General features: G+C 33.0%; 1 protein-coding gene and 1 long non-coding RNA gene across 6 annotated transcripts in view; both read left to right on the forward strand.

The window, feature by feature from the left end:
• The window catches only part of LOC127713888 (uncharacterized), a 57132-nt gene that overhangs the window by 6077 nt on the left and 34168 nt on the right, over nucleotides 1–16887 (forward strand). For all 4 annotated transcript variants that reach the window (XM_052219853.1, XM_052219852.1, XM_052219850.1 and 1 more), the window contains exons 4-5: nucleotides 14928–15233; nucleotides 16524–16578. In XM_052219853.1, coding sequence (XP_052075813.1) covers nucleotides 14928–15233; nucleotides 16524–16578 — 361 coding nt within the window. The remainder of the gene's footprint in view (nucleotides 1–14927; nucleotides 15234–16523; nucleotides 16579–16887) is intronic.
• Nucleotides 3–12041, forward strand: LOC127713894 (uncharacterized). 2 transcript variants are annotated; one of them, XR_007987515.1, is made up of 4 exons: nucleotides 3–3536; nucleotides 4706–4872; nucleotides 6981–7099; nucleotides 11634–12041. It is a non-coding gene; the product is annotated as an uncharacterized LOC127713894 (long non-coding RNA). The 2 variants fall into 2 exon arrangements; XR_007987516.1 differs by lacking the exons at nucleotides 3–3536; nucleotides 4706–4872 and adding an exon at nucleotides 5990–6126.

Raw genomic sequence — 16887 nt, forward strand, 5'->3', positions numbered from 1 at the left:
TTTTAAATATTTTAATTTTGTCTCGTTAATGACAGCATATACATTTTTTTTAGCTTCATATGATGGTCCCTGGTGGGCAGTACTAGGGCAAAAATGCCACACATGTGTCACGCATGTACCTAAAAACGCATGTGTCACAGGTGTGTCACATGCGTAATACACATGTTTCTTGCCACGCATGTGAATCATGCGTGGTACACATGCGTTCACATGCGTTACACACGCATGTGAATCGCATGTGTCAGAAAAACACCTGTGTCACGCATGTGTTGGAAAACGTGTGTGACACATGCGATATTTGCAGGTGTAACACATGTATAGTCAAACGCATGTGTAACGCATGTGTTACACAGGCAAATTTTGTTGATGTGAATTCAAGTTAAATTTTTCACGTGAATTTTACGTTAAACTTTTCATGTGAAATTCACATGAAAAAAAGTTAATTGTGTCCAAGTTGAAAAAAATTAACATCAAAATTAAAACTTGTTTATTAACATCTAATACCTTGTAAGACATATATTCCATTGAAAATCTTATTTTACTTTTAAAAAATTTATTTTCACACGAAACCCCCCTTTTTTAGAATGATCAATGCATTTAAATGGGGAAATATAATTGGAACCCCCCTTTTATCCTGTGTTGGGATGCTCCCCCTTTTAAAAATGGCTGGATCAGCCACTGATTATCCTTAATTGTCACCATAAAAAATGGTATTTTATTCAATCTGCTTAGAAAAATAATCGCAGGAAAAAAAAGGCAAAGTAAAAATAAAGTTGCAATAATTGTCAGATATGGGTCCAGGATCCTGAAAAAAAGTGAGACTAGACTTGTAAAAAGTCTCTCTCTATATATAATTCCTAAAGGGAGTAGGCCAGGGGATTCTGTGAATCATCCCCCTTCCCCCATAAAATCTTCTTCTTATTTGAACAATTAAAAGTTTAATCTTTAAACATTTATTTTAATTAAGATTTTCATTGGTACTTCTTTTAATACATATACACAGGTAAAAGAAGTATGCGTTTATATTGGGAGAATTTGGTGTTAATGGCAGATCTTTTGATCTTCACCACTTTGAAAAAAAATGATTTAGAACTTGGAATATCTAGATATGTTGTGTTGTGTTTTTGTTATTATTGTTTGAATAACTTTCTCAAAGGTGTGTTACAATAACCTCATACATCTCTTTTTATTCCTATGTATCTGCCAACTATCTTGGACAAAAGACAGACAGATACACCCAGTAGATATATTTAAGTCTTAAGTGCTTCATACAGTTATGGAACTAAATTATACATTTGCATATTTTATTTAGTATTTTCTTATTTGTAACCCTTGTGTTACAAAAATGACTGATTGTATGTAACATTGACATTGGATTGTACAAGTGAAAATTTAAAAATTACCTTTTGGTAGTTCAAACAAACGTGACCAATTAACATTGTCAATACTTGATTGTTGACCATTCTGATTATCTGTCCAAGTACAAAACTATGCTAACAAGATAATACACATGAGCATATAGAAAGTACTTGAAAAGTTTCAGAGTGTTTGGGGTAGTCTGTCCTGTTCAATACGGCTCATAAGATAAAGGGGAAAGCAACACTGTTATCGTGTTTAAATCACGACAAACAATAGTCACTACATACATGTCCCTTTAATTTTAAGGCTTTCACAATGTACAGAATAATATACCATTATAACTTTATCATACATTTCTTCATCTTTGGTGTGGAATAAAAGCAAAGGACATACTTACCTGCTTATATTTTACTTGTGTTTCAAGCAAGCATTTGGTGGGTTGAGAGGGGTTTACTGTAACGGCGGTTATAAACCTACCACCACCCAAGTGCCACCACATCAGTGTCCTGCATGCACTTGCCCGCAGGCGGTGTCAAAAGTTACATGTGCTTGTGTTCTTTCAAAGTTCATAAAATGTGGAACAAATGTCCTCAATTTCTCTATTCTATTTTTAAGGGGAACATAAATATCAATCAGTGTTGGAGCTGGGACTATTGTAAAATAGTCTCGATAATAGTCCCAGGTTGGAGGCATTAATGTCATTAATACCATTGTGAGGGTACTACTGGAAAGAAGTTGTTTAAGAATACATCAACGAAGGATTTGTTTATTGGATCAACGGTGATAACATTTTAAAACTGTGATACCCAAACAACCTTGGTATGAAAAACTGGACAGAAATCTTCAGTAACCGTTGTGCTTAACATTACACAAAAACTAAAGATTGTGCCATTGACGGATCCAGAAATTTTCATAAGGGGTCCCACTGACTGCTAAAGAGGGGGCCTCCCTAGTCATGCATCAGTGATTCCCGATATAATAGATCAAATTTTTCCCACAAAAAGGGGAGGGGCAGGGTGCTCTAAATCCGCCTTTATGTGCAACACGAACCTCCAAAATAGATGGGTGAACTCTGACAAGTATTGTGAATGATAAAGTTAGGAACTTCCTGCTAGGTTTGAGTATACATGTAATTGCCAAATTAAGTAAGTAAAACTTTGATTCGCCATATTGGCAAACATGTGAAGATAAGATCTGGTGAGCTTTTCGTCGAATATCATGAGGAGAAAGTGTTAAAAATATTTGCATAGTTCATGAGTTGAAAACTATAAAACAAAATATATTGTTTAACCTTGGACAAAAAGATCAAGTCCAAAACTAGCTGTTATGTGTGTAGGCTAGCTTAAATTTGAAGAGTATGCAATTCTAAATCAAGGAGGCGGTAGGCAATTTCCTAATTATATTACAAAAGAACTTGTCACAGATTCTTAACTAAACGTCTATCAGATAAGTAAAATTTCTAATTCACTAGTTGACATCTGTTGGACATAGATACTCAAATTGCAGAATCTTATTAGTAATAATAAAAAATCAGTGTTTTCTGTGACATCATTTTGAAAAATATATGTTTATATTTTATTCATTACACTCTAACTGTTTAACATTTAATTCTTCTCTGATTAGAGTAATTATCGTTTGTCAATTTTCCAAACTTCCCATGCCCCCCTCAGCAGAGTTATTTAATTCTGAATGGAACAAAATGTGAATGAGTTATAAATAATATATAAATGATTGAATATTCTTTATTTAGTTTTTCTTTGTTCTCAATTCTTCCAGAGACATGTATATGCTCTGAGAATAATGTCTTTGCATGATTCTTCATAATTAAGTATACTCAATTATTCTCTATGATCCTTCTTCTATTTTTTTGCTTTTCAACTATCTATATATATTTTTGTGTCCTTATTTAAATCCCCATTCTTGATTCCAGACTAACTCTCATATATTATACATAAATGTACGAAAGCTTGGCACGCCGAATACGGAAACCCGGAAATCTTTTCACCGTTGCCGTTTTTATACTATGACGCAAAATCCATGGACGCTCGTCTGCTGCTGAATTCATGTTTTACTGTTTAAAAAGAATGGACAAAGATAGTCAGATAGTTGATACAAAGACCTTTGATTTTTCAAACTGATGGATCAAAAAGTTATTATAAACAGATATATTGAAATGGGTTAGTAACTTACACTGTAGATTAACTGAATCCGGGGAACGAAGCAATACATTAGAAAGTCAACGCAACGAAAGTGTTTCGTTTTGATGGATTACGTACCAACTTATTGTACTTGGAAAGCGCAATGAAATGTAAATATAATCATGCACATTTATAGTAAGATGCTAGTGCTATACTTTTCACGAAAAACCATTTGACTTTATCCATGTCATGCATGTAAACCCGAAAATCGGTCAAAGATTGGCAAAAACGGAAGCAAGTCAACTAGCCCCATTGCCATTGGCAAAACGCCCCATTATTTTAAAATCGCTCCACTCTTGTTTAGGGAGCTACCATTTGATATTTATGGGAGAGTGGGCTTTGACGGAATTTGAAAAAATGCGGGACAGGAGTTTTGAGTAAAGAAATATAAGCCAGGACCGAAAAGAGTGAATAATAAACTGTCAGGACAGATATTATAATTAAAAAAAAATTGCAGGATAACATTTTCATCCTAGCCTAGTGGGGCTAGACTAGTAGTTTGTGGTGCCGAACCCACCTCCTAACCTGGTACCTGTATATTGATGTGAAAAGGGCTTAACTCGTCAGATCTATACAAAGTAGAAAGACATCTTACAAAACCACACACAAGACGTGGTGGGTATTTATACATCCCCACAATTAAAAAGACTCCAAGTTCAGATCTGAGAGTACTCCCAGTTACTAACACCTAGTTCAAAGCCAAAAACAAAGTACAAATGTATTTACCACCAAACCTTGCCTGGTTTAGTCCATTTCTCAGATACTACCTTATATAAAATAGTCCAACTTTTGGTGTAATTTAAACGACTTTGAATAACTTAAAATTTCAAAGTATCATGATTAGTAATAACTTAATCCCCAAAGATTGGCATTATAAATCATGACAGATTCAGAGATACTGTAATATATACATATGATCACTTTTGTACGTCCCTTCATTCAAGGGTCATATGGAATTTATATGATGGATTAGAACATTAATAAAATGATTAAATACTTTTTTGTAGTCATTTTGTTTTCAGGGAAAGTTTGTTGGTCTAGTTTTAAAAGATCAAACCAAGCCAATTTTGCCAGATCAAAATAATAAAGGCAATTTTGGCAGATACATTGTATTCTAACTTCATCTTATTAAACATTATTTATTTTAGCTTTTTCAACGAAAGTACAATTACTTTGAGAAGTAGGAGAAGCTAAGCAACAGGACAGAATTCATTTGCGGCATTGCTTTTTAGATTATATAGTGGAGTCATAGATCGTCCTATTGATTTATGTGCATATGAGGAGTAGTAGTCAATGAATAATTTTGTGATGAGAGGTATGTTATGAAAATGATAACTATGTTTGAATAATTTTTTCTTGTCAGACTCTGTACATGCAGTTTCGGATATTTTTTTAAAAGTTTGAGGTCATAGAGTTTAAAGTTTGATTCTTGTAATGTTGTGGGCAAGTTCGAAAATTATCCATGTTAGAAGTGACAAATTTAACTTTTTTACAGGTCATTTTTATAGAAAATTGCATTCAAAGCTCTCTTAATCGCTAGTTCTTTTTTGTCTAGCCATAACAGTTATGAAGCTGTGGCTTAGACATGCTGTTTTCAATAGAGGCATAGTCGTAAAAAATTTGTTGATATTCATGATGAGGTCAGTTTAAGGAAACCAAGAAATAAAACCTTTGCACCTTTTGTTTGCGGTATACCATCTTTTCCGCAAGTTCATTGTTTTCTGTTTAGTATTAAATTTATAATTAACATTCATTTATTACATCGGTGATCCGTTTATTTAGCAATCGCCAATGGCAGTCAGCAGGGTTTAGGAACATTTGTTGTTCGACTTGTTAGTCAAATGCGTTTTGTTAAAATATACTTTTTCACTTTTTTGGTCTTTTGGAAAATGTTGTTTGTGCTGTATTTAGACCCCTCTAACAAGAAATTTGTTTTGCATGCACACGTATAAAAATTGCGGTTTGTTATCCAAGGCAATCATAGGTTTGAACGTTGTTTTCAATTTAGACTTGTTTATATTTTTTCGTTTGGGCTTGTATTATATTTGCCTTCTGGTTTATATGATCCGTTCATCGTATTTTGGCTCCTCAAAATTCAAGAGTCTATCCTAAATTGAGGTAAATTTTATGGCTTTCCAAATACCGTTTCGATTCCTTACATCACTGAAAGGTATAAATAAAATGTACTTCTAGAATTTTATGTATGACATCATGAGTATGCATATGACGTCGCATTGTTTAGTTGCTAAAGACAATGCAACAGTTTCACGGACTTTTTCATTTATTTCATTTTACGCCAAAATATTTGTTAAATGGTATTTATTTTAATATGCTGCATTAGAAAGTAGATAACTGTATTGTATTTTAAGCATGGCCTGCGTTAAACTTGATTTTACCATAGGCGGCTCCAGGGGGGGGAGGGGCGGCCCTCCTTTTGTGGGAAAAATTTGGTTGATTATATAGGGAATCACTGAAGAATGACTGAGGAGTTGACTATTGATAGTGACTGATAATGGACTGGAGTAACCTAGGGTCCAATGACTCCATGCCTGACAGTCCATGTGTACATGTATGTCAACAGCCAATTCTAAGTAACCTTAAAGATATATATACAAAAGATAAAAATAATAGTATGACCATCTATGAGAGACTTATATGTCACTGTTGTCACACAGTGTTGTGTGGCTTCATTAGTGATTAGAGACTAATCAGATTATCCTTTATTTTAAGTTCAAATATAATGTACATGTACTCAATGATTATGACTTGCCTTCATTTAACTAGTAATAATTATGATGCAGGATCCAACAGAAGTATATTTTTTTACCTACATTTTATTCATCAGTCTCACTGATTTATTAAGTACCTTGTAAATGTATATGGATATATGTATGAATTTAGTTGTGATAATTAGTTTTGAGTCTTGCACATATATACATCATTGTACATTGTCATAGAAGTTAAAATTACTTTGATGCTGTCAGACAATGACGAGTGTTTCGAACATTGCTTCATAATGTTGATCAGATTACCTTATTAAATGAATAAATTGTTATTGTCACAGATTGAAATTTTTAGTATTTTATAAATAAGGTCTTACAATGTATGGTAGGATTGTCAATGAGAAAACATTCCATTAGTCAAAGAGAATGTAAAAAATTTAAGGTCACTGTATGACCTTCAACAATGAACAAAACCATACTATATAGTCAGCTGTAAAAGATCCTTACAAAGTGAGCAACAATCCAATCCAGAAAACTAGTGATGTTCCAATTACCATGTGCAGTATTGGTTATAATATAAACATATCACTTGTTTTCTCTCTCTTTACCAAGGGATAACTTTCCCAATTTATTCTAATTGGAAAGCAGACTGCAGCAGGTTCAGATTTTATATGATAATCACAGGAATTTTAATTTTCAGAATTAGCTCCTGAGATGTAAGTGGAAGGGAAGCTATATACATTATATGTTTTAATGAAATTAACAACAGGATTAGATATTGAGGAGATCCTTTAGCTACAGTATATATAAATGTAACTGGTATGTATTTGTTACAGTATTTAATTTCCAAATGGTATAACAAAAATACTGAATTCCAAGGCAATTTCAAAAAAATCGTAAGGGTTCCGCAGAACCCAGTGTCTCGCCTACTTTTGCTGTTAATTGCAGGCTCAACAAAAATGAGAAAAGAAATTAATAAAAATATTCCTTTCGATACTATCTTTTGATTGTAAGAAGCTTCTGTCCAAGTTTGATAAAAATCCAGGATGGTTTATGAATCAAATAAATGTTTTAAATCTTTTACTGCAGACTGTATGTAATGTTAACTGGAAGAAAGACTAAGTCCATTTATAAGTAAAGTACGGATGAACAGGTACACAATTTTAACAAAATTTCCTTCTAGATACTAGCTTTTCATCAGAAATAAGCTTCTGTCCAAGTTTGGTAAACATCCAGGATAGTTTAAGAAAGTTATTAAAATTTTAAAAACTTTAACCACAGAGTGAATGTAATGTTTCCTGGCATAAAAACTAAGTCCATTAATAAGTAAAATACGGAAAAACAGGATTTTTTTTACAAAATTTACTTCTGGATACTTTCTTATGATCATAAACAAGCTTCTGTCCAAGTTTGGTAGAAATCCCGGATAGTTTAAGAAAGGAAGGGAAGTCAATGGTTGTAGCTGCCGGATTTTAACATAAAAAAGTGCTTTTTTTAGTTATTGCCCTTATACTTTGAATAGACAAAATATGTGCAATAAAGGGGACATTGGAACTCTGTACTTCTATTATAATTAATATATGTATATACAAACAACTGCAACATTACCAAAAAGTTTCAGAACAATTTGATTTTCATCTGAAATGTTTACAAATTCCAGCTTTCATAGCAAATTTCAACCAAAATTAACCTCCACAGCAGAGGTAATAAAAAAGTAGTGCAGATAAACCATTTGCAGAGCATTTGGAGTCTTGTTTATACCCCTATAGAAGATAAATCACAAATTTTGTAACTAGATGTTTACAGAATGCATAGAGCTATAGACATACCATTTTTTGCTCACCTGGTCCAATAGGGCCAAGTGAGCTTTTCTCATCACTTGGCGTCTGCCGTCGTCCGTTAACTTTTACAAAAATCTTCTCTGAAACTATTGGGCCAAATAAAACCAAACTTGGCCTAAATCATCCTTAGGATATCTAGTTTAAAAAATGTATCCGTTGACCCTGGCCATCAACCAAGATGGCCAAAATTGCTAAAAATAGAACATGGGGGTAAAATGCAGTTTTTGGCTTCTATCTTTGAAACCAAAGCATTAAGAGCATATCTGACATGGGGTAAAAATGTTCATCAGGTGAATATCTATCTCTGTTGAATTTTCAGACGCATCAGACAACCCATTGTTGGGTTGCTGCCCATGAATTGGTAATTTTAAGAAATTTTATTTCAAATTTTATACGACCGCAAAAAATTATTGGTATCACGTTGTCGTCGTACGAAGACACTTGGTTTCCGGACAATAACTTTAGTATTAGTAAATAGAAATCTATGAAATTTAAACATAAGGTTTATAACCACAAAAGGAAGGTTGGGATTGCTTTTGGGGGTTATGGTCCCAACAGTTTAGGAATTAGGGGCGCAAATAAGCATTTTTCTAGTTTCATGACAATAACTTGTGGAACAGTGTATGGATCTCTCTGAAATTATACTACAAGTTTCCATACCACAAAGGGATGGTTAGGATTGGCTTTGGGGGGTTATGGCTCAAACCATTTAGGAATTGGGGGCAAAAAAGTGAGAAAAAACAAGGGTGTCCTGGTTAATGGACAATTACTTAAGTACAAATTACAGTGTAAGGGAGGTAATTCAAATACAACTTGGAAATTTGAATTGAAATTATGACCATAACTGAGGGAAAGATTGGTTTTTTTTGGAAAAGGGGGGGGGGGGGGCAATTTTTTCTCCTCAAGATTTCAGAAATCTTAATAAAAAAGAAAATCCTTCAATTTTTTTTTTTGAAAAAAAGGGGGGGGGGGGGGGTCAATTCGCAACAACATAGTGTATTGCACAAAAGCAAAATTTTGAATATAAATTCAAATTATATAACCAATTCTAAGTTCTTTGACAACAGTTATTCTGTGTCAGAAACCTATTATGTGTCAAATATTGAATTACAATCCAAATTCAGACCTGTATCAAGCGCGAATATTGTGTCCATTTTTGCCCCAACTGTTCAGGGTTGGACCTCTATGGTCGTATCCAGCTGCGCTCGGAAAGCAATTTATTGGTTATTATCTTGAACATTATAATAGAAATAAACTGTAAACAGCAATAATGTTCAGCAAAATAAGATTCACAAACAAGTCAACAGGATCAAAATGGTCAATTGACCCCATAAGGAGTTATTGCACTTTAAAGTCAAATTTAACAATTTTTTGTAAATTTTTGTAATCTTTTACAAAAGTCTTCTCCTGAAACAACTGAGACAATTTTAACCAAACTTGGCCATAATAAGCATTTGGGTATCTAGTTTAAAAATAGAACATAGGGGGGAAAATGCAGTTTTTGACTTATATCTTTGAAACTAAAGCAAAAGTATATCGGTTGCATTATTTCATGCATCAATTGTAAAATAAAAAAAATATCAGGTGAGCGACACAGGCTCCTTGGAGCTTTTAGTTGGTATTGTAATTTAAATGAGGTTAAGACATGTAAGAAAGGGGCTTGAAAAATGAGGAATTGTGTTTCTACAAGCACTTAGTAATCTAGATATATAATACTAAAATAACAAGGTCCAATTTGTGAGCCGGCATGACATAAAAATGACGATTCAAAGAATTCAACTTTATATATAACTTATTTATATAGGACAATGGTGTTGATTAAAAATAACATCATTCCAGGCCCATTTGTTTTCCACATAATTATTACTACAGATAATTACCAAGTTCTGGGTCGAAGGGTTCAAAAAGAAAGATTTTGAAAGCAGAGAAAACTGTGCACCTAATGACCAGCATGACATTATTAGATGACAAAACGAAAAATCTTACAATTCAGGCTAAAAATAAGGCTAAGGTACTTTGCTTCAGTCACGACCCCATGATGTCCCGGGAGTATTCTAGTATATATTATATATACAGGTAATGTGTAGTACACATGCACGAATAGAGTTATTTTTCATTATTACGGTAATTTATGTTGATAAAAATGAGAATATGTAGTATTATTGGCAATGAGACAACTATCCACCAGAGTCCAAATGACTGAATGTTAGCAACTTTAGATCACTGTATGAACAGCTTTCAACAATGAGCAAAACTGATACTGCATCTAGCAAGCTATAAAAGGTCCTGAAATGACAGATGTTAAACAACTCTAATTTACGTAAAAGACATTAAACGAAAAATAAATATGATAAACAACAACTATTATATTCCACTCCAGTTGTTCACACGATATATATATATATATGTAAGTTTGGTTAATCATTGGAGATTAAATTGATGTTATCATTTTTTGCCTGATTGGTAAGCCAATATTTGATGGATGTTTTACAAAAAATATATGCTGTTTTTGTCTCGCTTGGCGGAGTCAAAAAGCGAGGCATAAGTATGCTGTTTCTGGCGTTGGTGACGACAGCGGCGTCAACAATGTATTAGTTTGTGATTAGGTCTAGTTTATAGTGAACCACGAGTGGTAAGTCGATGATATTTTGTATGCAATTGTATTAGTATTGGCACATCTCATTACCATGGAGATTATTTGGTCCCGCCCCCTCAGTTATGGTTTATTGACTTAATTTGAAATTCTTGCTTAGTCTTCATGTATTAGTTTGTGATTAGGTCAGTTTATGGAAAACCACTAGTGGTAAGTTAATTATGATTGGCATGCAGTTGTATAAGCATTGGCATATCTCATTTCCATGGAGATTATTTTGCCCCGCCCTCTGAGTCATGGTCTATTGACTTTTAAATTTTTGCTTAGTTTTCATGTATTAGTTTGTGACTAGGTCAGTTTATGGGGAACCACTAGTGGTAAGTTCATGATAATTGGTATGCAGTTGAATACACATTGGCATATCTCATTTCCATGAAGATTATTTGGCCCTGCCCCCTCAGTCATGGTCTATTGACTTTGAAACTTTTGCTTAGTTTTCATGTATTAGTTTGTGATTAGGTCGGCTTATGGGAAACCACTAGTGGTAAGTCAATGATGTTTGGTAAGCAGTTGTATTAGCATTGGCAATTCTCATTACCATGGAAATTATTTGACCCCGCCCCCTCAGTTATCGTTTATTGACTTTAAAATTTTCTTAGTTTACATGTATTAGGTTGTGTTTAGGTTTTTTAAAAGGAACTACTTATGATAAGTCAATGGTATTTGGTATGTGTTGTATTAGCATTGGCACATGGAGATTGTTTAGCCATGTACCTTTAGTCATAGTTCATTGACTTTGAATATTTGTAAATCTTACATGTTAAAGTGTTGCTATTTTAATTTCAACATTTGTATTATCGAAATTACTAAAAAGCAAGACATATCTCTGTGATTACAGTTTATATTTTTTTTATTACAGCAACTGTATTCCAAGAGTCTGATGGCTGATAATGTATTACAGGATTTTATCATTCAAGCAACATCTTAGAAGGATAAGTGCAAATGTATGAAGGAAGCCTTGGGTACAAATAGAAATTACAGCAATTACATGCAGGAGAGAACTCTTAAACATTATTAACAGACATGTCGTCATTATATGGGAGTGGTATATTTAAGAAATCTAAAACACATGAAATAAAATATTGTGTATATTATTTCAACCACAAGTACTCTCAGAATATAATACAATTCAAATTCAAATTATTGTGTCAACATGACAATTATAGTCTAAAAATGGAAAATGCATGTTTTAAACTGAATTTTATATAAATATTTGAAATAACAAGAATTTTTAGTCTATTGTGCAGCCAAACTTTGAGATCTTCTAATGGTATATGCCTGTTGTTGGTCAACATTTGTTTTCTTTTTTCCTAAACCTTATTAAGATTGGTGTTGAAATGAAAAAAAAACTGAAATACATATATGAAATAAGAAGGAAATGGTTGTAAATAACAGCAAGACTTTCAATATGGTATATGTCATGATCTACTTAATTAACCAGAGTCTATACCAATCAAAGAGCTTCCATCAACACCAAATTCTTTAAATATTTTTTTTAATTAGGATGAGACTTTAGACAACCACTGAAAAGGTTCCTGGCTTGAAACAGGCACATGAATATGTGGCAGGGTGAACTACTTTTTTCCTCAAAACTTTCAAAAGAAAAATTGGCATCTTTTGCAAGTAAGACAATTTCCACAATATGATTGCATTGTCTCATGACTGATAACCACAAAATGACTTGTACATACATATTAAAAATGAAATACACATCAGTGCATACATATTCTATAAATGAATCACTAATCCTTACATCACTTTTAAAAAAAAGTATGGAGACTTGACCATAACCGAAAAAATTCTAGGAGTGAACAAAGGTGACCTGGATATTTGCTTGCCTTCTTTGTTTTATTGCATCCTATTTCTTGCATTGGAGATATTGTGAGTTTGGAGATAGATTAATATTTTTATGCCCCCGCCGTAGCGGTGGGGGCATTAAGTTTTACCCTTGTCCGTCTGTACGTACGTACGTCCGTCCGTACGTCCCAAAATTGGTTTCCGTTCTCCAACTTGAGTTTGCCTCAATTAAATGTTATGAAACTTATACACAATGCTTATTACCACAAAACACAGATCAAGTTTGAATTTTGGTGCTGTCACTTTAACCGTTCTAGAGTTATGCCCCTTTACAAATGGAAAAATTGCAAAATATTTAGTTTCTGTTCTCTAACTTAAGTTTGCCTCAACCAAATGATATGAAACTTATTCGAAATGCTTATTACCACAAAAAACAGATCAAGTTTGAATTTTGGTGGCATCACTTTAACGGTTCTAGAGTTATGCCCTCTTATAAATGGAAAAATTTCAAAATTTTTAGTTTCCGTTGTCTAACTTAAGTTTGCCTCAACCAAATGTTATGAAACTTATACACAATGCTTATTAACACAAAATACAGATCAAGTTTGAATTTTGGTGGTGTCACTTTTACTGTTCTAGAGTAATGCCCCTTTATAAATGGAAAAATTGCAAAATTTTTATTTTCTTCTAAATATCAAGTTATGTTTTAAATTGGAGTTATCTTCCTTTGTCCATGATTATAGTTGAATTAACTACAATCAATGCTTTATACAATACAATGCAATGTTTAATTTTGACTTCCACTGATAAAACACAGATCAAGTTGAATTTGGGTAGTGTCACTTTAACCATTATTGAGTTATGCTCCTTTATAAATCGAAAGATTCCATTCTGTAACTTAAGTTTTCACCAACCAAACATTATGAAACATATACACAATATTCATTACCACAAAACTAAGATCAAGTACAAATTTTTTGTTTCTGTTTTCTAACTTTAGTTTTCCTCAACCAAATGTTATGAAACTTATACACAATGCTTATTACTACATAATACAGATTAAGTACGAAATTTGGTGAGAACACTTTTACCATGCTTGAGTCATGTCATTTTATAAACATAAAAATTGCTGAATTTTTAGTTTCCGTTCTCTAACTTTAGTTTGTCTGAACCAAATGTTATAAAACTTATACACAACCATTCTAGAGTTATGCGTGTTTACAAATAGAAAAATTGCTGAATTTTTAGTTTCTGTTCTCTACTCAAATTAGCCTCAACCAAATGTTATGAGACTTACACACAATGCTTATTACCACAAAACTAAGATCAAGTTCAAATTTGGGTAGCGTCACTTTTACCGTTCTTCAGTTATGTCCCTTTATAACTATATGCTCTGCAAAAGGGGGGGCATCATCTGTGTCCACATGTGGACACTATCCACATTTCAAGAAAGTAAAATATAATGGAAGTATGAACACATAGTCAAGACCAAGAAGAATATTTATATATATCAAAATAGAATGTGTACTAGATTAGCATTAACTTATCTAAAATATGCTCAAATACTGTGAATTTGTGTGATTGATGTTCAATTCACCTTAATTTCATTTTAGAAAAATTAACATGAAAGCTTGATTCACGTTAGTTTCACATGAAAAATTTAACATGAATTTCATGTTAAAGCTCAATTCACATTAATTGCACATGAGTTTCATGTATAAGCTTGTTTGAGGTGAATCGCACAAGAATTTTACGTGAACAAAATTTGCCTGTGTATATATATAGAAAACACATGTATAACGCATGTGTTAGAACACATGTAATTCCCATGAGAACTAAGATACATGTCAACAATCATGGTATTGGACAAATAGGACATTTTGAAAAATATTTAATACAGGCATCATGCCTTTTACATGCAGTAATCACGCATGTATTACAGGTGTATTTCCTTACGCATGTAATTCACATGTGAAACGCATGATCACATGTGTTTATCATGCGTATCACATGTGTTTTTCACACATGTGTCACATGCGTGGCATGAAACGTCTCTTTCACATGCGTTTTGCCAGTGTACATGTAACTAATACTTCCTGAACGTTAATAATTAATGTAGTTTCATATAATAAAACTGTTTGATTTATGACTAAAAAGAATTTGTCTTCCGTAGAATAGCCATTAATATTAACAACGTATTTCATTTAAAATAAAATAACATTGTAGTGAAAGAATAACAATTACATGTACCTGCATTAGGGAAATACAAATCAGCGGAATATAACTTATACTGTAAAACCGTAACCTGATTCATAGACGCATGTTCATTAAGCACTTTCGTTTCTTACATTTGCAGGTTATAAATACGTCTTTCAGCCGGATTTTAACAGAGCAACATGTAGTGTAAAACGATATCAGCCTTTTATTTTCGGAACAATAGGGAACAGTGACTGCATCTTTCAAAAATCATTTTGCAACGACCTAGGTCAGGAGACGTATGAAAACGGCAACTCTACGGTCGACAGATCATGTATTTGTAATACAGATAGAGGATATTCGTTTGTCAGGAACTCGAAAAAACAATGTTACTGCAATCCGTCAACTGAGGATTGCTCTTGCTATCTCGGAATAAATCCATTCAACGAAACGGTTGGACTAAAAGGTATATTACTATTCTATTTTTGATTGATTGATTGATTGTTGTTTGCTTAACGTCCAGTGGCAAATATTTCATGCATGTTCAGGACGAGAACAAATTAACAATTAATACAATAGGTAGGTACTGTAATTGGGGCCGTCCGGGATGATGGTCGGGGAAATTTAGACTGCCACTGGAAAATGAGGATATAGTGGATAGGGACAGAAATTTGGCCTTGCAACAGGCCACCTACGGACCCCTCAAAGAGTTGTTGCAACGGTTCTTAACGTGCAGAGAGCATGGCACTCTCTCTATTCGAGGCATCGGATTTAACGTCCCCATTCTGACCGGACGTGGCTGCGTACTTGATACATCCCGCACAACCAAACGGACGCCCCACTTTGGCAAGGGTTTTACTGCCGGTCGGAAGACGAACTGTAGTGACCATATTAATCTTCCCCAGTCACCCTTGGGGGTCTATTCTATTTTTGTCAGGTTTAAATACTATCAATATGCAAATAAAAACAATGGAGCTGTCTCTCTATTTATTGATGAAGCCAACAATATGTTATTAGATTTATATTTAGGGTATAGTTTAGCATCCCATTGACCAATATTTCATTATCGTAATTTTCAATAGAAACGTAACAGCATCTAAATAATATTACTTAAATTCATTAATATTTTATATATTAAATTCTTTTGTCTTCTGATTAAATTTTTGTCAGTAAATATTCAGGCTAACTTTCATCAAACTTTTTTACATAGATTTTAGCCTGTTTATCTAAAATCCGTTTAAGGAGTAAGGTTGTAATTTTTAATATAATAAGGCATTTTTTCTACTAATGGGTCGATTCCAGTGCCGGTGAACGTTTAGTACCCAGGATATTTCCAGCCAAGAAGTCAGCACTTTTGTGTTGCTATCAATTATCATTGCAACGTTCATTTTTATGTACATTAACTTTTTATTAAATGTTGAAATATTCGAAATACTAAGGATGTTCTTCCTCCAGGCATAAATATGGAAACGGTGGGTCAATGATTGCTACTATTACAATTTCATAATTATCTAAGTAATATAATTTTAATATAAAGAAAACATACCCTTCGTGTATGTTTACAACCAACAAAAAATAGTGCAATGAAAACAATTGAGTGAATTTGCATACATGCTGGTTATCGAGATTGTGCAAACTAATTTGTTACCGAACATAACAATAACTGAAGGGAAAAGTTCCGTATATCCATGTGTAAACCACGTACAGAAGGTAAACATTTTATAGGAAAAACAAACTTCTCAATTATTTTTTTCAGATATGAAATGCTATGATGACATGAATATGACAAGTAGTCGTTACTTAGGAGATAGGCAAGTGTGTGTTTGTCCCTAAAATTATGTCTTTGTTATGTTCATTTATTACTGTACATGAATCTAGATATAGCTAATATCTTTGAATATTCAAATTGGTCTAGCTCTGTATCATTTAAGTGGGACTCACAAAAATCAAGACTAAAATTGCTTGACCACTTATCAGATGAAACTGTTTTAAACAATATTTTAGACTGTGAAATGCAAAACTTCAGTACTGATCAAAGAGGTGTTGATGATGAAATAAATAAACTAACAACTATTCTTTGTAATTTATCTGAAAATTAGTGTTTAATTAAAAGAAAAAAT

Source organism: Mytilus californianus, unplaced genomic scaffold (genome assembly GCF_021869535.1).
Source record: "Mytilus californianus isolate M0D057914Y unplaced genomic scaffold, xbMytCali1.0.p SCAF_85, whole genome shotgun sequence".
Taxonomy (NCBI): Eukaryota; Metazoa; Mollusca; class Bivalvia; order Mytilida; family Mytilidae; genus Mytilus; species Mytilus californianus.